The sequence below is a fragment of the Coturnix japonica genome, chromosome 2 (genome assembly GCF_054131305.1).
Source record: "Coturnix japonica strain WE chromosome 2, WE-NBRP24, whole genome shotgun sequence".
Taxonomy (NCBI): domain Eukaryota; kingdom Metazoa; phylum Chordata; class Aves; order Galliformes; family Phasianidae; genus Coturnix; species Coturnix japonica.
The window spans coordinates 55,217,243-55,235,721 of NC_140664.1; the positions used below are offsets into that span (position 1 = coordinate 55,217,243).

General features: G+C 41.4%; 2 protein-coding genes across 4 annotated transcripts in view; both read right to left on the reverse strand.

The window, feature by feature from the left end:
- Window positions 1–1,466: 1,466 nt before the first annotated feature.
- On the reverse strand, window positions 1,467–14,942 carry CAVIN4 (caveolae associated protein 4). Its single transcript, XM_015855184.3, has 2 exons — window positions 14,027–14,942; window positions 1,467–3,558 (listed from the first exon to the last, which is right to left on the reverse strand). Exons 1-2 carry the CDS (start codon window positions 14,435–14,437, stop codon window positions 2,896–2,898), a joined length of 1,074 nt encoding a protein of 357 aa, XP_015710670.1. The 5' UTR covers window positions 14,438–14,942; the 3' UTR covers window positions 1,467–2,895.
- The window catches only part of TMEFF1 (transmembrane protein with EGF like and two follistatin like domains 1), a 115,616-nt gene continuing 112,072 nt past the window's right edge, over window positions 14,936–18,479 (reverse strand). For all 3 annotated transcript variants that reach the window (XM_015855183.3, XM_085539831.1, XM_085539830.1), the window contains exons 9-10: window positions 17,151–17,309; window positions 14,936–16,212 (exon numbers count right to left, since the gene is read on the reverse strand). In XM_015855183.3, the coding sequence (XP_015710669.1) occupies window positions 16,128–16,212; window positions 17,151–17,309 (244 nt within the window). In that variant the 3' untranslated portion in view covers window positions 14,936–16,127. The remainder of the gene's footprint in view (window positions 16,213–17,150; window positions 17,310–18,479) is intronic.

Here is an 18,479-nt window from a genome sequence, read left to right on the forward strand (position 1 = left end):
TTTTGTGTGTTTTCACGTCTGCAGTTTACCCTATGATTGAAGGGTGATTGCTGCTTTTCTTAATAGACAGTTATTGGCCAAAAATATGTTTGGCTTTTTTTCCCTAGCACAAATTCAAAGCAAAATAAATTGCTGTTAGATGTTCTGAAAGAAAGACTTGCAGTGAGTGCTTCATTACTCGCTTATTTTTTCTCCTTGTAAGCACTTGCAATTTCCTCATTTTTTTCAGCCACCATCTGAGAAGGCAGTTCACCTTTCCCCACCCCCAGCTTCATTCTGCTGTTAGCAGCCACAGGGCTCTTTCCATGAGGAAGTTCAATATTTGCAGTTCTACCCACTACTAAGCAGAAAGGGCCAAGTTTCGTCTTGGAAAACTGAGCAGTTGGAACAGGATTCCTTTAGAACTTGCAACACATGGGGTGCAGGTAGGATGATCTTACCCAGTGACACCACCTGTTCCAAATATCTGCTCCTCCTACAGCATGGCTGTATGTCAGCATGTCAGCTGACTCCACTGAGAATTCTGCTTATGAGAAAGGTGAAGGACTGGGCTTCAAGATCTTTGCCCTGCAAATCACAAAGAAGGTAAGAAAGACTTCCAATGGGGAATGCCTGTGCCGTGGTATAGAAAATGAGGATTTAATCTGTAGGGTTCTCTCCACTTCCTATCTCTTTGAGGAGTTATGGTCTTAAGTTAATTTTAACCTCTTGGTGCATGCAAATTTCATGTCAGTGACACTGATAAAGCTTAAAATGAAGAACCTACGTTAAGTTACTTTGCATACCTGTAGTACTCACTACTTGTTATGAAAACAGTTAATCCTTCAAATAACTGAAATTAGAAGTACTCATTAAAAAATATGTATTTAGTTGAGCTTATATGCTGTGTTCCATGGGAACTTTATCACTCCCTTTCTTTGTCAAGAAGAAAAACCCCATCGTGACAGCTTCTTTGACCCTTTCACTTCAGCACCTAATGCCTGCTTTGTCAGTTCAGGAGGACCTCAAACCTCGCAGAGCAGAAGGTGGGTGACATCATGGGGCAGCAGGACCAATGGTACAGGGTTGCACTACAGCCAGGGACAGTTCTGTACCCAACAGGAAGAAGACCATGGCCACTTGCTTCCAGAAAGTTCTGTAAACTAGTTAACAAACAAAACTTTCAATGTATCCCATCATTAAAACATCTCTTTTCCTTTCTGTTTGTGCTTACCATGCGGTGAAAATGCTCCACTGACTGTTGAAAGAGGTATCTTCCTCTGCCTATTTCCCTCCCTCATCCCATCCTGTCTCTCCATGCAGTGGCATTACTCGTTTCCATCTGACAGTTCAACTTGCTTTGTGATGCCATTAACATGGCATAACATTGACCCTTCCCAATCATTGTTTCTTAGTTATTGCTAAAGCTCTTTCACTTTAAATGTGATGTCCGCCACACTAAAAGAAAGAAATGGAAGGCAGAAGAGTTGAAATCAAACTAATTATATTTAAATTCTAGATTAACAACAGGGAGTCCTCAAACAGTGTATATAGATAATCAAGTTACGCTCTGCTGTTAAAATGAATCTGAGATATTAAACACATTGATACAGCTTTTGGCACTATCATACAGGTTTCGCACAGACAATAAGGCCTGACGTTGCTGTAGGTAAGCGCTTTGAAGGCAATGCCATTTCAGAATGAAGAGAGCAATACAGTCCAGCAACTCATGTCCGCATAGTGGCCATGTTTACAAACATATCTGATTTCAGGGCACTGAGGGTTGCAAATAAACAGCATTCCATACTCCAAAGGGTGTCCATCTCATAATCCCTGAGGCTGTGGCTTTCCATACTGGTGGTGGGAAACAAAGAGCTGGATTATGGATCGGCCCTCTACTTCAGCAGCTTTGTAGAATAGAATTGAATTGCATTGAAGCTCAGGAAAACCACACAGTCTTTGAAAACAAAACAATTCTCTTATCTGGTCAGCTACATTCATGAACCCTATTATCCTCTGGATAGAGTAACAATTCTTATAAAGATCTTGAGGGAACAAACACAAACTCTAGTTTTTCTCTCTATTTATCCAGAATCTACACAACAACTTTATTCCTCTTTCACTTTTTCATGCCCTTGCATTTCTTGCAGGCATGCCTTTCCATAGCATGGAAATATAACTCATTCTCTTTTCCTCCTGCTATGTCATATTTAACGTCTTCTGCTTTATTACTCTTACTCTGTAAGTGCAGGAAATGCCTTGCTTAATCCCATCAATCCTTCCTCTTCCAGAACTCTAAAAATAATCTTTAAACATTTCAGAATCTTCTCTTTTCCAATGAGAAGAAATGCAGCTTACTCAAAAAACTTATTATTCTTCCTACGTTTTGTCACACCCTGGATAAGGCAGGAATTTCCCTTTGCTGCTGCAGTGAGGGCCCTAAAATAAAAAAGTTTTACTGCTGAATGGACATTTTTCATAGCTCCTCCTTCTGCTAATTTGATGTAATAGCTTTGTTATCATTTTCTGAGACAAAGAATTGGTATGAGATTATGGAAGTCATTTTTATACTGTTGTACACAAAACTGAAGAGAGTAATTAGGCCGCTAAATGAATGCTAATTCAATCTTGGAAACAGAGCAGATTTCCATCTCCCTTTGCCATGTCTCATAGGTTCTGTATGGGCTAATGCTGGCTGCTGGCACTCTCTGGGGGTAGCCCCTGTGTTCAGCTGCTGTGGCTTTGCTCCTATCAGGACAACAACACCACAGATATCCATGTAGATGATAGAACAACATCAATACACATTTTGTGATAGAACAAAAATTCACACATTTTTTTTCTAAAACTGAGGGCATACAGCCTGTGTTCTCTCTTGTTCCTGAGGACAGTATGGGGTGTTTGTTCATCAGTTCCTTACAATGATTGCTTCAAGTCTAGCAAGGGGATATCATCACCTCCACCTCCTCCTTCTTTTCCTTCCTGCTTAAGCACCACTTCTGGGATCGTCATCACTCCTCTTTCGGCTGTCTGGGCAGCACCTCTTGGTGTGCTGTTCTTGTCCTTCTTTACCTTCGTGATCACTTCTGTGTAGGAGATCTCCTCGGTGAAAGGCTCAGTGGCCGTGAGCTCAGTGGCTATGTGCACACCGGCCTCCTGGCTCCCCTCCTGGCCCTCAGCTACCGTTCGCTCTTTGTTTTTTTTGTGGATCTTGAACGTCTCCTTAGTCGGGGCTGCCTGTGAGATGGTTTTCTTGATCCTTATCCCAGATTGTTTCAGTCTCTCTCCTGACTGCCTGATCCTCTCCCTCCTTTCAGGGGTCACAATTCTAGTTCGAAGCCTGTTTACCTTCTTGCCAAAGTTTTGCCTCGTCTTTTGGATATTTTCCCTTGAAAATGCCTTTTTGATATCATCTATGCGCCTCATGCCTGATTTCTTGAACTGAGCTGCTTTGCCCTCCTCAATATAATATTCTTCATCAGAAGATAGATCATCAGGTGGGAGGAAATCATCCTCAAAAGTTTCACCAGCTGTATGCTCTTTGATAACAGAGAGAGATGAAGGACACTCGGTTTCCTCCTGTGAATGAAAGCATAGAGTCATCTTCCAGTAAGTCTGTTTTAAAAGGGTTGTGAGTGAAACATTCTGTTTGTTGGCTTGTAGTGAATTACTGCTAACCAAAATACAACCTTGTAGCAAAATAAGGTAAGGTCATACCATGTCATGTAATCTTACAGGTTACAAATAGCGGAAGAAGCCTTTGGCAAATTCTGTAAAAACATTGTACCTTATCAAAATTTTCTTTTCAGAGTGACTCTATGTAAAAATAATGAATGCATGGCCTCATATTTACTAGTCCCTAATGGTTTTCAGAGCAGATGTGTCCTGTTCATAGAATCATAGAATCATTCTGGTTGGAAAGGACCAGTAAGATCATGTAGTCCAACCATCAGTGCATCCCCACCATGCCCACTGACCACGTCCCTCAGTGCCACACCCATACAGTTCTTGAATACCTCCAGGGACAGTGATACCGCCACTTCCCTGGGCAGCCTTTGCCATTGCCTCACCACTCTTTATGAGAAGAAATTATCCCTTATATCCAACCTGAACCTTCCCTGGCACAACTTGAGGCCACACCCTTTCATCCTATTGCTGTTACCTGGGAAAAGAAGCTAGCTTCACCCCGCTAGCACCTCCTTTCAGGTAATTGTACAGAGTGATAAGGTCATCCCTGAGCCTTCTCTTCTCCAGACTGAACAACCCCAGCTCCCTCAGCTGCTCCTCATAAGACTTGTGCTCCAGAAGGTTCACAGTTTTATTGTCCTTTTTCATGGTTTTTGAAGTTGCTATTCCTCTTTTAATTCTCACCAATAAAAGTAAATATAATATAGACAAAAGAGGTGCATCTTCTTGTGCCAGCTGTACCCTTGAAGGGAGGGCTGCAGCCCTTTATCACCATGAAGACAATTGCACGGACTTCACAAATCAGAACTCAGTGAACATTTCTGATGCTGCCCAAAAAGAACCCTAACATTTTATGTGTGTTAACTACACAAGAGGACAAAGTCAGTGAGGAAATTGAATGTTATTCAGTAAACCCAGTTCCACCCAATTCTCTCAGCACCATGAACTTGTCTTGCTCCATCTGGAAACACACACAGGAGTAACTTATAGCAAGTACCTCTGATTTCCATGGTTGATTTGGTAAGTCATATGATATGCTGCCTGCTTGGAAGAAATGACTTAGCCCTGGGAACTGATGTAGCCCCTCCAGAGGAAGACCAGAGGAAGCTTAAAGCTAAAGATATGCATACAAATTTCCAAAAGCTGTAACCAAAAAATCTTGTGGAAATTAGAAAGATACAATAATCCAGTTTATCTGAACAGGAGAATCTCTCAAGAGAACAGACCCACTCGGCCCCCGATACGAAGCCTGCTGTCTGTACAGACTTCAGAGATGTGTGGGTCAGTGTCAGTGTTACTTCTTCCCACAGCTGCTGAGGGACACAGAGTGGAAAGTCCACAACTTGCTGGAGGTTCATGAGGCAGACATGGCCTCTCCTTCCCTACCAGCTCTGTCCATGTTTTTGCATCTCCTGTGCTCCCAGGAGGCACAGCCCTCCAGGTGCAAATGTACAACACCTACCTTAAGCTTCTGCAAGCTGTATCCCACTTGCAGTAACCATTTCAGCTGCTTCCTGAGGGCTGCCAGTGTCAGCTCTATCCTTGCTGCTATTGTCTTAATTCAGGAAGTAGAAACTGAACTGAACACTTTCTGCCCAAAACGATAGTTGTCATTTTTCACGGTGACTTATTACTTACTAGAAAGTCATGTTTAATGTTATTGTACAGGCTAATAGCACTACGTAAAATAAAATGCATTAAGCTCTTTGGCAGATAGCTTTGGCTTCATTAAAAACCCTCCAGTATAACAGTTGTTAACGCTTACAAAAATTAGGGACAAATTGTGTTGCATTGATTACAGTGGAATGTTATTCAACTCATCTGTCAAAATCAGCAGGAACAAAACTACAATACTTTGCTAATAATCATCTGCATTAGCATGTGCAAATTAACATTAATTACATAAAGACTTCTATATATAAACATAATCCCTTCTTTTCTGAAAATGAACTACAACACAGCTGGAGAACAGTTCCTCAAAGTTTCTAAATTACAGCTCACTCCTTCAGCTGAAATGGTAACAAAAATATTTCCATAATGACTGTTTGGAAATTTCTGTATGTACAGATATAAATACAATACGGTAAATGGGGAACGCTGTACTTATGAAGGACACTTGTTAAAAAGAGAGGACAGAGAGAGGGTATTTTGTCTGCAGTAGATGGGCTGTGTCTTCCTCCAGATGAAGAGTGAATGTGCCTGCACTTTTGGCCAGCTGTTTCCCAGAGCTCTGCAGCACTCAGCCTTGCAATCTGTTAGCTGAGGAAAAGCGCTTTAACTTTCATAGGTGTGTGCAGGAATTAAGACTTCCAAACAGTAACACCTGAGCTAAGGCCCTGTAGACTGGACACAGCAGCTGGAATGGCTGAGTAGCATTTCTCATATGCTGCGGATACTGAGAGTGAGCTTTGCCAAGGCTCTGATGTTCCCTTTTCCTTTGGTTTCTGCACACATCTTGCAAAATCATATGTAGGAAGACTGCAAATTAGATTGAGCTTGCATCTCCTCTCTAGATTTCTGGACAGAAGATGTTTGCAAAGTGGAAAGTATTAGTGAAATGGTATTGTATCTCTATGAGGTTTTGCAATAAAAATACAGTGACCGAGTAGAGGTTTCTTCTTGACTCTCTCCCACTCTATCTGTCAAGCACTATGCATACTCTATACCCCATATCAGTGGGGTAGGGGGAAGCCCTGAGCTTTAATTCACAGCTAGAAGGTTTTTGAAAGGTCTTAGTACAAGTCCTTCTGACAGGGCTTTTGCTGTGCACGCTTTTCACCATCCACCAAAAAAAAAAAAAAAAAAAAAAAGAGATACAAGGGCATTAAAATGGATATGGCCAGTTCAGGCGCTTTACTGCCCTTCTCCTTTCTTGTCTTTCACACTTATCCTGGGTTTCAAACAGATATTTCAAAACCCAAACTGAGTTTCCAGAGTGGGTATGAAGGAAAAAAATGGACACTGTCTTATATGCTACAAACTCCATAAAATAAATAATAATAAATAATAACTACAAAAAATAAAATAGTTTTACGTATTCTTTTTAAAGAGCCTCAAAGTAGAATTCTAACAATTATAAACAGAATCGTCATCAACACTCAACTGTTACTCAGTTTCAATTATAACTTTATCAGATATTTTTAAAATAGAAAGAAATAATAGCAGAGAATAGAATGACCAGGTAAAGAATGATGATAGTACCTTCAGTTAAACAAACAAAAGAATCAACCACACACACGCCAAAGAAAACCCTAAAATGTGCAAACATGTACATATGCATGTTTGTTTTTAAATCAACATTCAGAATCCTAGAGAACCTACAGAACTCCCAAAGAGCTCCTAACAAACCCATTTACACCAAAATTAGAGAGGAGAGACAGCAGAAACCTCATAAATTGCTGTCATTGTTGCACAATGGAAAGGTGATGGAAAGAGATCTCAGCCTTGGGATGTGTGACAGGTACAGTTATGGTATGGCTCCAGCACAGCTGGGACTGATGGTCACCTGGCAATAAGGAGCCAGTGCACGGAGCATCAAAATGTTGAAAGGCCAGCCCTTGCCTGGCCTGGAGATGCTGCGGTATCTATGACAACCTGAGATGCAAATGACTGGCAGCTGATTAGCAGGAAACTGTATCAAGAAAATGCACTACAAAAATCCTGGAAATTTGCATGTTAAATGAATGAGTTGTTATTCAGACCACTAGCCAAGGTAAATTGCTAAAACATCTCCTTGTAACCGCTCTCTAAATCAATAAGAAACCTGCTGATGAATAACCAATTACAAATCAATCTGTACTTTTATTCCTATTCTAACAGTTAAGAGTGAAGCTTCATACCATCTCGAGTGATCCCTTCATTTTTCCTGCAAATATGTCATTTCACAATCTCTGCCATCAAGGCTAAAATCTTAAAAAGGCATTGAAGGGATTTTATCAAGTAAAGGGAACAAACACTTCATCACGTAGGACTTCACGGCCAAGTGCTGTTGCTTGTATTTAGAATTACTTTTACATAATGAAAAAGCAGCCTAACCAGAACAAACAATCCCTCTCATTTCCTCTTCTGTGAAGCCTGATATGCATCCCTTTTCTTTAAATTCTGACAGTAATTCATTAATTTTGTCAGGACAGTAAAGAAACCCAACTCATTCTCTCGTCATCTGAGCGCAGCAAGCTCCAGGCTATGTGTGAGTTACTGCCCAGTTATACTCCAGCATGTGGAGAAGCTCTTGGCTCCACGCCACCTCACGCTGCATAAATGGACTACTTGCGGCTCCTGAGGAAAATCAAAGCTTCACACATGCTCTGCTCTTATTTTATGGCTTTGGCCTAGAGAATAGTTCCAGAACAGTCAGCAGGTTTGCAATTTATCTGTACATACCAAATCTTTGTGAGTGGACTAGAAGGAGCATTCACAAGGTGAGACAAAATATGTTTTGTAATGTTTTCATTCATTCTTCCCTGATGACAGGACTGTCTTGCAAGCTACTGCAGAGGGGCAGTGCTGTCAAGAACACAGAAACCCAGCCAGTTCATCACAAGTTGCTGAACTCGTCTGCTCAAGCAACCATGTCTCCCCACAGATTAGCCTCTGGACTCCCTTTCAACTCAATGAAGGGAAGAGTTACTTATCAAGCAGAAACTGCATGGACAAGCTGATATCCGCAGTAAGTCAGACAAATCAGCCTCTGTGAATTTCTCTCTATTCTCTCAAACAGAGTCTACAAGATAAGCATGCAAACATCTGCCTTCCTGATGTTCAACACCTGGCAGAAAGAATCCGTTTCCAAATTTGAAATTCCTGTTCATGGTTTCAGATACTCCTCACTTCTGGTCAATGTTATTCCTGTATTAAAGAAATAATTGCAAGACCCAGCTCTTGTGAGCAGTGCTGAGAATTTGAGTCCTAACTGTTGTTAACAGGGTCAAGTCCGTTTATTCTTAGACTTCTTCAGGCATGAGGCCGATCACTGAAATAGATATGTTCTCAGTGGTCAGATACAGCTTTATGTCTATAGCTCTTTCCAGGCAGCTTCTAGGAGCATGGGGAAGAAGCAAGCAGGCTCATGATGTAGCTGCACTCTCCCACTGGTTTGCTGGCCAAACCCACAGAAAGCCCTGAACTACAGCATCTAGTGTGAATGTAAATTGGGATCTGCTGTTTCCACCACTCAACTTTAATAGGTGGAAAAAAAAAATCAATGGCAGCCCTTAGGGGAATGACTGACTGTCCCTTGTTAGGCACCTCACAAAGCAATGGGTCTGAAGGCCCTGCTTACACCATGTCAAGGGGTATGGAGACAAGTTGCACTGTGAGCACATGGTCCTGTGAAACAAGCAACCTTTCCCATTTTATAAACACAGAAATGGCCCGGCAGCTGCTTTGTCTTACTTTTTTTTTTTTTTTTTCCCTCTGTTCTCTTTCTTTGAGAACACGTCCCTAGAACTACAGTGTTCCTTTAGCTGGTTAAGCAGGTAATTTACGATCTTCCTGGCTGCCCCCAGCATTTCAGCACTGGCTCTGCTCTGCTGCCCTGGCTGTTTGCTGCACAGCATGGGGTAGCCCAGCGCTCTGACCTGAAAGGCTGAACCTCAGACTGGAAACAAAGGACCCTTGCTACACTCTTTGACACAACTGCTGGGTTTTTCTTACTCTCTGTAATTTCAGCCAAGGCAATTGCCTGTTCCAGCTGTAAAAATATTTATATATACGCCACAAGACTAGAATAAAGGTCCTGTGTGATGAGGCCTTGATGTTTAAGGCCTGTGCTTGGCAAGTGTAATTAGTCAACCCATGCTATCTCTTGTTCATTAAGCTTTAATGCTCCGTTTTGATAGCAAGAGGTTATTGACAGAGGTCATCCCCTCGCCCTGTGGAGTCAAGCAGAAGACCAGAGTCTTATGTCTCCGCCACTAGGAGTCCATTCCTGGTTTCTACTCATTCAGTTTGCAGCCACTTGACATCTTTTTGCCAGCGTTCTTTACTGTACTCCTCATCTCTGTCCCAGCACATGCATAGAATCACTGAATGATTATGATTGCAAAGAACCGCTAAGATTATCTAGTCTGATCACCAGTCCACCCCCGCCATGCCCACTGACCAGATACCCTCAGTGCCACATCCACATGGATCCCAAGCACTCCGAGGTACAGTGATCCCACCACCTCCCTGGGCAGCCTGTTCCACTGCCTTACGACTCTTTCGGAGAAAATTTTTTTCCTAATATCTAACCTGAACCTCCCCTGATGAAACTTGAGGCCATTCCCTCTCATCCTCGCGCTGTTACCCTGTAGAAAAGGCTGACTCCCACCTCACTGCAACATCCTTTCAGGTCACTGTAGAGAGCACTAAGGTCTCCCCTAAGCCTCCTTTTCTCCAGACTGATAAGTCCCAGTTTCCTCAGCTGTATAAATGGCAATCAACCCTCAATCATCTTGTGAGCAATGAATATATCCTTTTATGTCCTTCCCAAACCATGGGGCCTACAAACACAAACTATCACTAAGGGCTTCTGCTAAGTACTGTGTGCACTTGAACTACCACTTCTCTAGCTCTAAAGATAGTTCGCTTTCTTTTCTATACTTTTTCTCTGGTCTGACAGCTCATCATTTTGAGTGTACTTTATTAGCAGCTGCATTGTATTCTGTGCCAAAATCATTTATGAAAGTAGCATGCAGTTGACAACGATGTCTGAAAAGCAAACTCTCCTAGAAACCTTTCATAAACCACACTTCCCACAGCACAGTCCACTGTTATTTGCTCTTTTTCTAGATGGTCTGCTAAGAGCTATGATGTCAGATACAAAAGCAGGAGGAAGAATAAGCTTTGCCATGTTTCTGTAACACATAAAAATAATCACAAATGGGTTACCTTCAACAGTCTGTTCTTGGTGAGCTATTTAGACTCATGGTGCTAATGGCTCTGTTCTGCACACAGCTGCCTCGAGCCACTCCTAAGCCTCTCCTTCTCATGCCCAAATGACATCAGATGAATGGCAGTTGTTTCTTTTGTCTTTTTTAAATAGAAGCATTATATTCACTACCTTTTAAGTCACGCTGACCTTCAGGTTTTTCTCAGCATAGGCATAATTGAAACAGTGTGCTGACAGAGGGTTCTTCTATGTACCAGGACCATCAAAGCCCATGCTTGCAACCTCACCCCTTGAGCTTGATATACCCCAACTGCATATGGAAGTGCTTCCACTTCAGATTTTCAGATTATTGTTCCCATTTCAAGTTTACCATTCTTAATGTCCATATGATCATGCAGCAAAAGGACAGAGGCCAGGAAAACCACTTCTATTTTAATTTCTTTATGTATAATATGAGTGTTCTGTACAAGGCTCTATCTGCTGGCCTCCCACCATGCCTGCAGTGGGGCAGTTCCCTCCAGGGATGCTGCTTTGAAGACCAGCTGCTGTAATGTGGGCTTCCTGGTGGCTGCACATTCACAGTTGGAGAGGAACTTGTAGAACATGAGAGAAAGCAAATGAAGCAAGTTCATTCAGGATTAAAATTATTCAGAGTACTATATAATGTACTCTGTGTATCTTGTTCTACTCTGAAGGCAGCTGGCAATGCTGGAGTCAAAGACATCTCTAGAAAGTCTGATGTAACCCGGCAGTTTTAGTGGTGCCATCAACGTGGACAGGAAAGCTGCCTGCTGAAAAATCTTTTTCTGCATGGCCTTTTAAAAACAAATACTCACTTTCCCCCAGTCATTATCCTCACAGATGATAATTTCATTTCTTTTTAATGTGAGGATATTTGCCAAATCTTTTCATCATGGCTGAGGTCTCTTGGGACAATCTCCTCCAGCCAAAGATCCTTTGCAAACCTGCCTGCTCCTTCCATCAATGATGTGATCAAAGCCATCCACTTGAAAGAAAATCTTTAGGATTTAATTGATCCTTCCTTTTTCTTCATAGGCCGACAATCTAGCAGAAGTTAAAACTAAACCCACAGGAGCATTCCACTGTGGTTACACATGGGTCACTGGCTCCACCACAGTGTCCCAAATGGCTCATCAAAAAAAAATGTCACTACAGAAGAGCTGTCACTCACAACCACCAAGTAAACAACTTGGTTCCATCTATTTGTAAAATATAGAGAATGGAGTGGTGCCCCACACTGACTCACCAGCTATTAGCAGACTTCCCCTCATGGTAGCCAAGCTTCAGTCATTCAGGTCTTGGCAATCCAACAGTGCGCTTACACTGGTGTAAATCAACAGTGTGAAAATGACTATGCTTGTGTGAAAGAGGCTTTTAGGAGTGTGCTAGGCATTAAAACTCCATCACACTCTTGAATACCTTGCTTTTGTGGAGCAAAACAGTCCTCTACCTCCAGGAAAGTGTTAAATGTCAGACTGCAAGGGCCGCAGCATACAGTGCTCCTCTGCTGTGCACAAGGGAAAAGGTTTCTTCAATACACCTTATGAAAGGGACAGAAGTTACAGAGGAAGTAATTCATGTGCTCTCAACCAGTCCTTAACCACAACAGCAATAGAAAACTAGAATGAGAGAAATCCTAAATACTGTTTGCATTCCTGAAAAGCTCCAATTGAGAGTTAAATATATGCAACACGGTGTGGGTTGTTCTTGTCCAGCAAAATGAGCAAAGAGTCCAGAGACTCTACTGAAGGTGATTATAACAGAAAGTACGCATGGTGAGAGCTGCCTTTGATGTGAAAGGTCTAAAAATAGCAGCAGTTGTTCTTTACAGCTATGTGTAAGTCTATTTCCATAACATTTTACTATACTTAAAGAATAAGTGACAATGTGGGTCCTTCAGGGGTAAAAATTGCATTATGTCATGAATTCTGTTTTAAGGACAAACATTTTCAAAGTGTCAACTTTACTGCAATAATTATGGTAAAGAGCCATCGATGAAGTGGCACTTTGCCATTAACCTGGGAAGTCAGAGATATTTATTATCTTTAGAGGAGAAGTGATATGCAAGGAAAAGTGCCTGTTTGCTATTCCATCATGATGGTGCAGCTTGCAATAATTGTAATAATTGGCTGAATTCTCCTGTGCAACCACAGTAAGTAATTCAGTCAGAAAAGCTGGGAGGCACAATTTGGCTGCATATGTTACTAACATAACATTAAAGAAGTAACATTTCCTACCTTCAGCTTTTACTTTTTTTTTTTTTAAAAAAAAAAAAAAAGCTATTTCTTCCCAGCACTGGAAAATAAAGTAGTTAAGAAAGCTGGATTATGCGTAAGAATTTGTCAGCTATATATGCTGGTGAATATACTCTCTGAAACAAAAGGACCCACTCATGCAAATAATGTTATTTATGAACATATAGTTAGAAAATTGGGGTCCAAGACAAAGCAATGGGAGCACATCATGTTACTCACAAGGGATGACATTCTCAAGACTGCCTAATGATAAATATGACTCGTTCTGGAAGTAGTTTTGGGGATTCACTGGTATGAAGGAGAAACTGTGCTTCTGGCAAAAGACAAAACATTTGCACTTTCTGTTGACTTGAGGAACTGGGAAGTTTCAGCAGATGAAGGATCAGCACATTAAACAAACGAGTTTCACAGTACTTGCTGGCCAGAGACAGATCCCATGAACTGCCTGCACTAAGAGCTGTCTGTATGGGTGTCAGAAAAAGCCTGCAATTTCATGAAACTCCTCCTCAAATACAGTACTTTGTAAGAACAAAGAGCATCCTGGAATGAGAAATTATGAAAGAGAGTGCATATTTCACTCACCAAACATGATTGGAAGAGCCGTGCTGTGGGAAGGCATTGCCAAGGATAGCATGCAAGGGACTACTTGCTGCAAGGAAGACTTTGTGGTTCTGAGTTTATGCACACACTGCTGCAGACTGAGACAATGAAAAAAGTCTCCAAGCAAAAGCTTGGGTAATACTGCACAGTTAAATACACCATATTTTAAAGTTTAAATTTTAAAGTTAATGTTAAAAGGAAGACATTGTCCCAGAGAGCTTACAAACAATTTGCTATTTGGACTTCTACCTAATACGGTGAAAAAAATATGAGAGATGAATGTCAGGCATGGTTTGTATGACAAGATTTACAGGGCCTGCCTCATATTACCTTTCAGAGAGGCAACAAATAGTCCTTGCTGATCTGCGGTTAATCTTACACTACTGGCTCTGAAACCCACCAACACTAATAATAGACTGCACACACTGCCTCCCATGGGCTCTGCTGAAAGGCATGGAGAAGAGGAGCTGAGTGTTGAAGAAAGCATAAAACCACCCTCCTGATGGACAGGCTGCACCTTTTGGTTCACCATGTGATGCCTACCCACAGCTACCAAGGAAGTGGCACAAAGACAACACAGCAATGGTTATGACAGACAGGTTATGGTTACCTGATAGATCACAACCCGGAATTTGTTTTTCCTCAGCATCTCCTCTTGCTTTGTCTGCACCTTCCGCACATTGGCGCTCTGCCTTTCCACCCGCGCACGCACTTCCTTCATGGTGGAGCTGACCTTGTGGGTTTTCTCCAGCAACTTGTTCACCGTGTAGCCAGTGTTGCCGTGAGCCTGGGCAAGCTTTAAGATATCGATCTGTATGGTCTTGATGGCATTTTCCATCTCCCTGTGCCTCTCTTCTATTCTCTTTTGGCTCGCCTGCACGCTGTCCACGATGTTGGCCACTTTGTCCAGGACTGTCACGATGGTGTATGCTGCGTCCTGATCTTCCTCATCCTCGGTGACGCTTGACAGGCGGTTTTGGTGGAGTCTGTCAGCCTCCAGAGTGATCTCCCGGCGCTCCATTTTGCCTCTCTTTGGCAGGAGCCTTTTGTCTAAATGCCCTGCAACCACTACTGCAAGCAGCCGGTGTGACAGGCAGCCTTGGCCATGCTGAAGGGAGGGAGTGGAACGCCACTCCCGGAGGTGGGTCAGATGCTTCTGCACACCAAATGTCCACACACGATGGCTCAGATGCTTTCAGCAACATGAAACCTCTAAAATTAGGAAGCAATGTCTGGAAAGGAGCATACGTTTAAAGGGTCACGCTTCTGTGCTGATGAAGTTATTAGCGTTAATCCAGGGAAGTTAAGTAACTTACCAACTAAGCAGGCGAGCAAACTTGCATATTTTAAACAATCTACTGTTGTTTTTGTGTTCCTGAAGCTCTTGCACTGATGGAATTCAAACAGCACTCAGGAAAATGAGCACTGGCTGTTTTTTTGGAGCAAAACAAACTTCAGCTCTTCATCTGGCTGCGATTGCCACGTGAGGTAACAAATAAACACACTAAACCAGAGGCAATATAGTGAAAACGCTGTATTGTGACATGCTTTTCCAGTTTAAAATGTTGAAAGTATTGTTGTTGTCGTTGTTTTTCTAATTGAACAAATTATTAAATCCTACATGCAAAATTCTGAAAGCCTAAACTACATGTTAAAACAGCTGAACACGTCCTATTCACACTTTATCTCTGGATCTCTTGAACAACAACTAACAGTCTATTAATATAACTATGACCAGCAGACTAATTTGGATGGACTTTCTTAGCTCTTGAAAATACTCTATACAAGAGCGCTAGTAATTCATTCACTTTTATTTATTCTTTTCTTTTTTTTTTTTAATTATTATTTATTTTATTTGAATCACGAACACTATACAATCTGCATCATAGGTGTTAAAACATGTATTTTCTTTAAAAAGAGTTTCAGAAGTATTAAAACAGCTTCAAGAGTGTAAAGTAGGCTTTATTCCAATTATTCGTGTCCCAATTATTCAACACCAATCTTTACAACCCCTAAATCTACCAAGACCTACTTCTTTTGGACCTATGCCATCTGCTCTACCAGGCAACTCCCCAAATTAAGAAATTCATTAATTTTTCCCCTTAAAAATAAATTGCCGGAATCATTAATGAAGATGGCAGTGCTTTGACCCAGCCCACACGTTTCATAAATATGTTACAACTACACACAGCACACAGCTTCACAGTTCATGCGATAGGCAGTGTCTAAAAAATCAGTTACTAACTTCCAAAAACATTTAAATATCTACGGTATTTAAACACAGTGTTTTCTAGTTTTTCATAAGAAAAGTAAGCTGTAAACATTTTTACCTTTAGTTCATGCCTTGTTTGCTAGGGAATGTGGACTTTTCCTTGTTTGTTTTTGTTTTTTTGTTCCCTTTTAAATCTACAACCATTGTTGGAATAAATCTGTGTTCCCAAAAATATTACATTCCATGAATAAAGCACAAGTCTATTATATAACCATGTGATACAGATACAGAAAATGAACTACTGTATTCAAAAACAGAAAAGCAAAGGTACTAAAACAGTCCATAGCTGTTAGAGCTGATGCTTTCAGAATACAGACCAACATCGTTACACTAAAAATGTTCAAAAATAAGGCCTCTGAAATAAATATTTCCATTCTTTAAAAAAAGATATAATAAAAATGTACATCACATGGTCAATGTAGGTATAAAAATCACTAAGTTAAACCATTCTGGACGATGTATCTGAAGTAAAATGGCCTAGGTTTTGCTTCTGCCGACGTCCTCTATTGTTTTTGGGGCATTTTCTGTTAAAAAAAAAAAAGAGAGAGGGAGAGAGAGAGGGAAAGAAAGAAAAAAGGACAAATGTTTTAATATATAATCTAAATTTACACCTAGCAATACTGAACTGATTTAACAACAGCAAAGGAACTGTGCTGGCTGAGTGGACACTCCTGCCAGTGTTCGGTACCTGGCTGATGGCTGGGGATGTACGTGGAACACTTGGTCACTCAGAAGAGAGTTCAGCTTAACTTGAGAACAAACCCAGCAAGGTGCTATGCCCTTCAACTTTGATCAACAAATGCATATATTATGTTGAATAGCTATATTGGCTTTAATTTTTACAACTTCATACTTAAAATCCAGGGGGTGTTAAGACTAGATCAGTTGGCCCTTGCAGTGCCAAACCTCCAGGTGCTCTGCTGCTTGCTGGAACTCCCCAGGTAGATGCCACCTCTCCTTCCTTTCCTGGGGATGGATACACATCTAAGAAAGCATTTGTAAAAAAGCCAGCAGTTCTGATCAAGAAGGGATTTAGCCCACCAGAGAGTGGGCAGTGCAAGATATAAAACTATTTAGAGTTGAACTACAGGAAAACAGCAATGTGACAACCTCTCTGGTTTCAGTTTGGGGAGACGGGGAATTGGGGAACCGTATCGTCTATAAGATAACATCAAAGCTTGAATAACTCCGTGAAGGTCTAACACAATAGCTGACCTTCTGAATATGTTTCAAGGCTGATCTCCTCTCATGGGTAGCTGTTCTGGGAATTCAGAGAGGATGCAGATGCTTTGCAAATTGAAATGAATGTGTATTTTGTGACAAAATAGGTAATAGGTATCTTTTTCATGAGTATTTGAGAGTATTGTTAATGCACATAAAAATCCAGAGGGGAAAAGACTTAAATACAGAAAAAGTATACAAGTACAATGTGTAATTTTTCACTGCTTCAGCATTTACCCACCTTGTTATGCACATGACAATTGCAACTATAATGGCAATCTGTACGGCTCCAATTATTGCTGCAATAAGGACATGCGTAAGCTTTTGTCTACTTGGGACAACATAAAGAATACTAAAGTCTGTCTTTTCACAGTGCTGCCCAGTATATCCTGATTCACACCTGAAAAAGAAGAGGAACATTTAATGGAATATGCATTTTGACAGCAGTCCAGTCATTTTGTGGATGAAAGACGGAGTCCAAGACGGGGGATGAAAAAGCCCAGTACTCACAGCAGTGACAACGAGAGAGAAATACCCTCATCAGTGCTATCACTGCTGCTGCAGCAGCTCAGGGCACACAACCTTTTGAAGCCTAAAATGAAATGTAGAGAGCACACACACACAAAAGAGCTGAGATTCTGCCTGTTCTGTGAGTGAGTGAAGAGGTTTGGATAGTTGCTGAGAAGGAGATGGAGAGAAGGTAGAGGTGTGGTAGTGCCTGGGTTGGAGAAAGGTTTGGAATTCTGGGACAAGAGGAGAGGCAGAAAAGGTAGTCTCTTTTGTCCTGGATGGTGAAGGACCTAGTTTGGCAAAAGAAGTATGTGGGGTGGTTGTTAAGCTGGGGCAATTTTTAGGAAGAATAACACAACTAGACAAAACAACTGAACAGACTAGATGAGACACAAAGCAATACGCTCAAGGAACTTGGCAGCATGGAGTACAGGGAAGGAAGAAAAACCTTGAAAAAACAGGGAAAAAGGAAAATGCCTTTTCAAGCTGCAGCTTACTGATGTGGAACCCTGCACAAACAATTGGACATGAGCAGCATCAAGACCCCACCTGCCATGTCTCCATACTACAGTATGATTTAGCAGAGGGGTGTTAGAGTTAGGGTAGTATGACTGGGTTGTGGTTGGACTCAATGATCTTTAAGGTCTTTTCCAATGTGAGAATTCTATGATTCTATGATTCATGCAACTGCTTAGGTCACTCATAAACTCCCTTTGCATGCAGGGATAACTGCTGGGGTTTTCATGCTTGTATCTCCAGCCATGAGCAGCCATATAAGATACTTGTGTTCAGACATGAAATAAGTTCCTGTAAGAGTGGAGCTAATAAAGAAAAGCCTCAGCATACTGTGAGTACGCTTGGTAATGGCTAAGGATTGGAAAAGAATTGGGAGAAATGTGATAGCATAAAAGAAGGAAGAGGAGACGGAGCACTGCTGAACATGCAAAAAGAAACAAGAAGAAAGTGGTCACCTTGCAAGTAAAGAGGACTGAATTCTTCTTTGTGACTTTGCTTTTATTTTTGTTAAAGAAGATAACAACAGCAGAAGTATGATCAATGC

Excerpts from the sequence above, each read along its gene's own strand:
- CAVIN4 (XM_015855184.3), bottom strand. The coding sequence starts at position 14,437 with ATGGAGCGCCGGGAGATCACTCTGGAGGCTGACAGACTCCACCAAAAC. Across the intron at positions 3,559-14,026 it reads TCCGGGTTGTGATCTATCAG|GAGGAAACCGAGTGTCCTTC; the intron begins GTAACCATAACC and ends TTTCATTCACAG.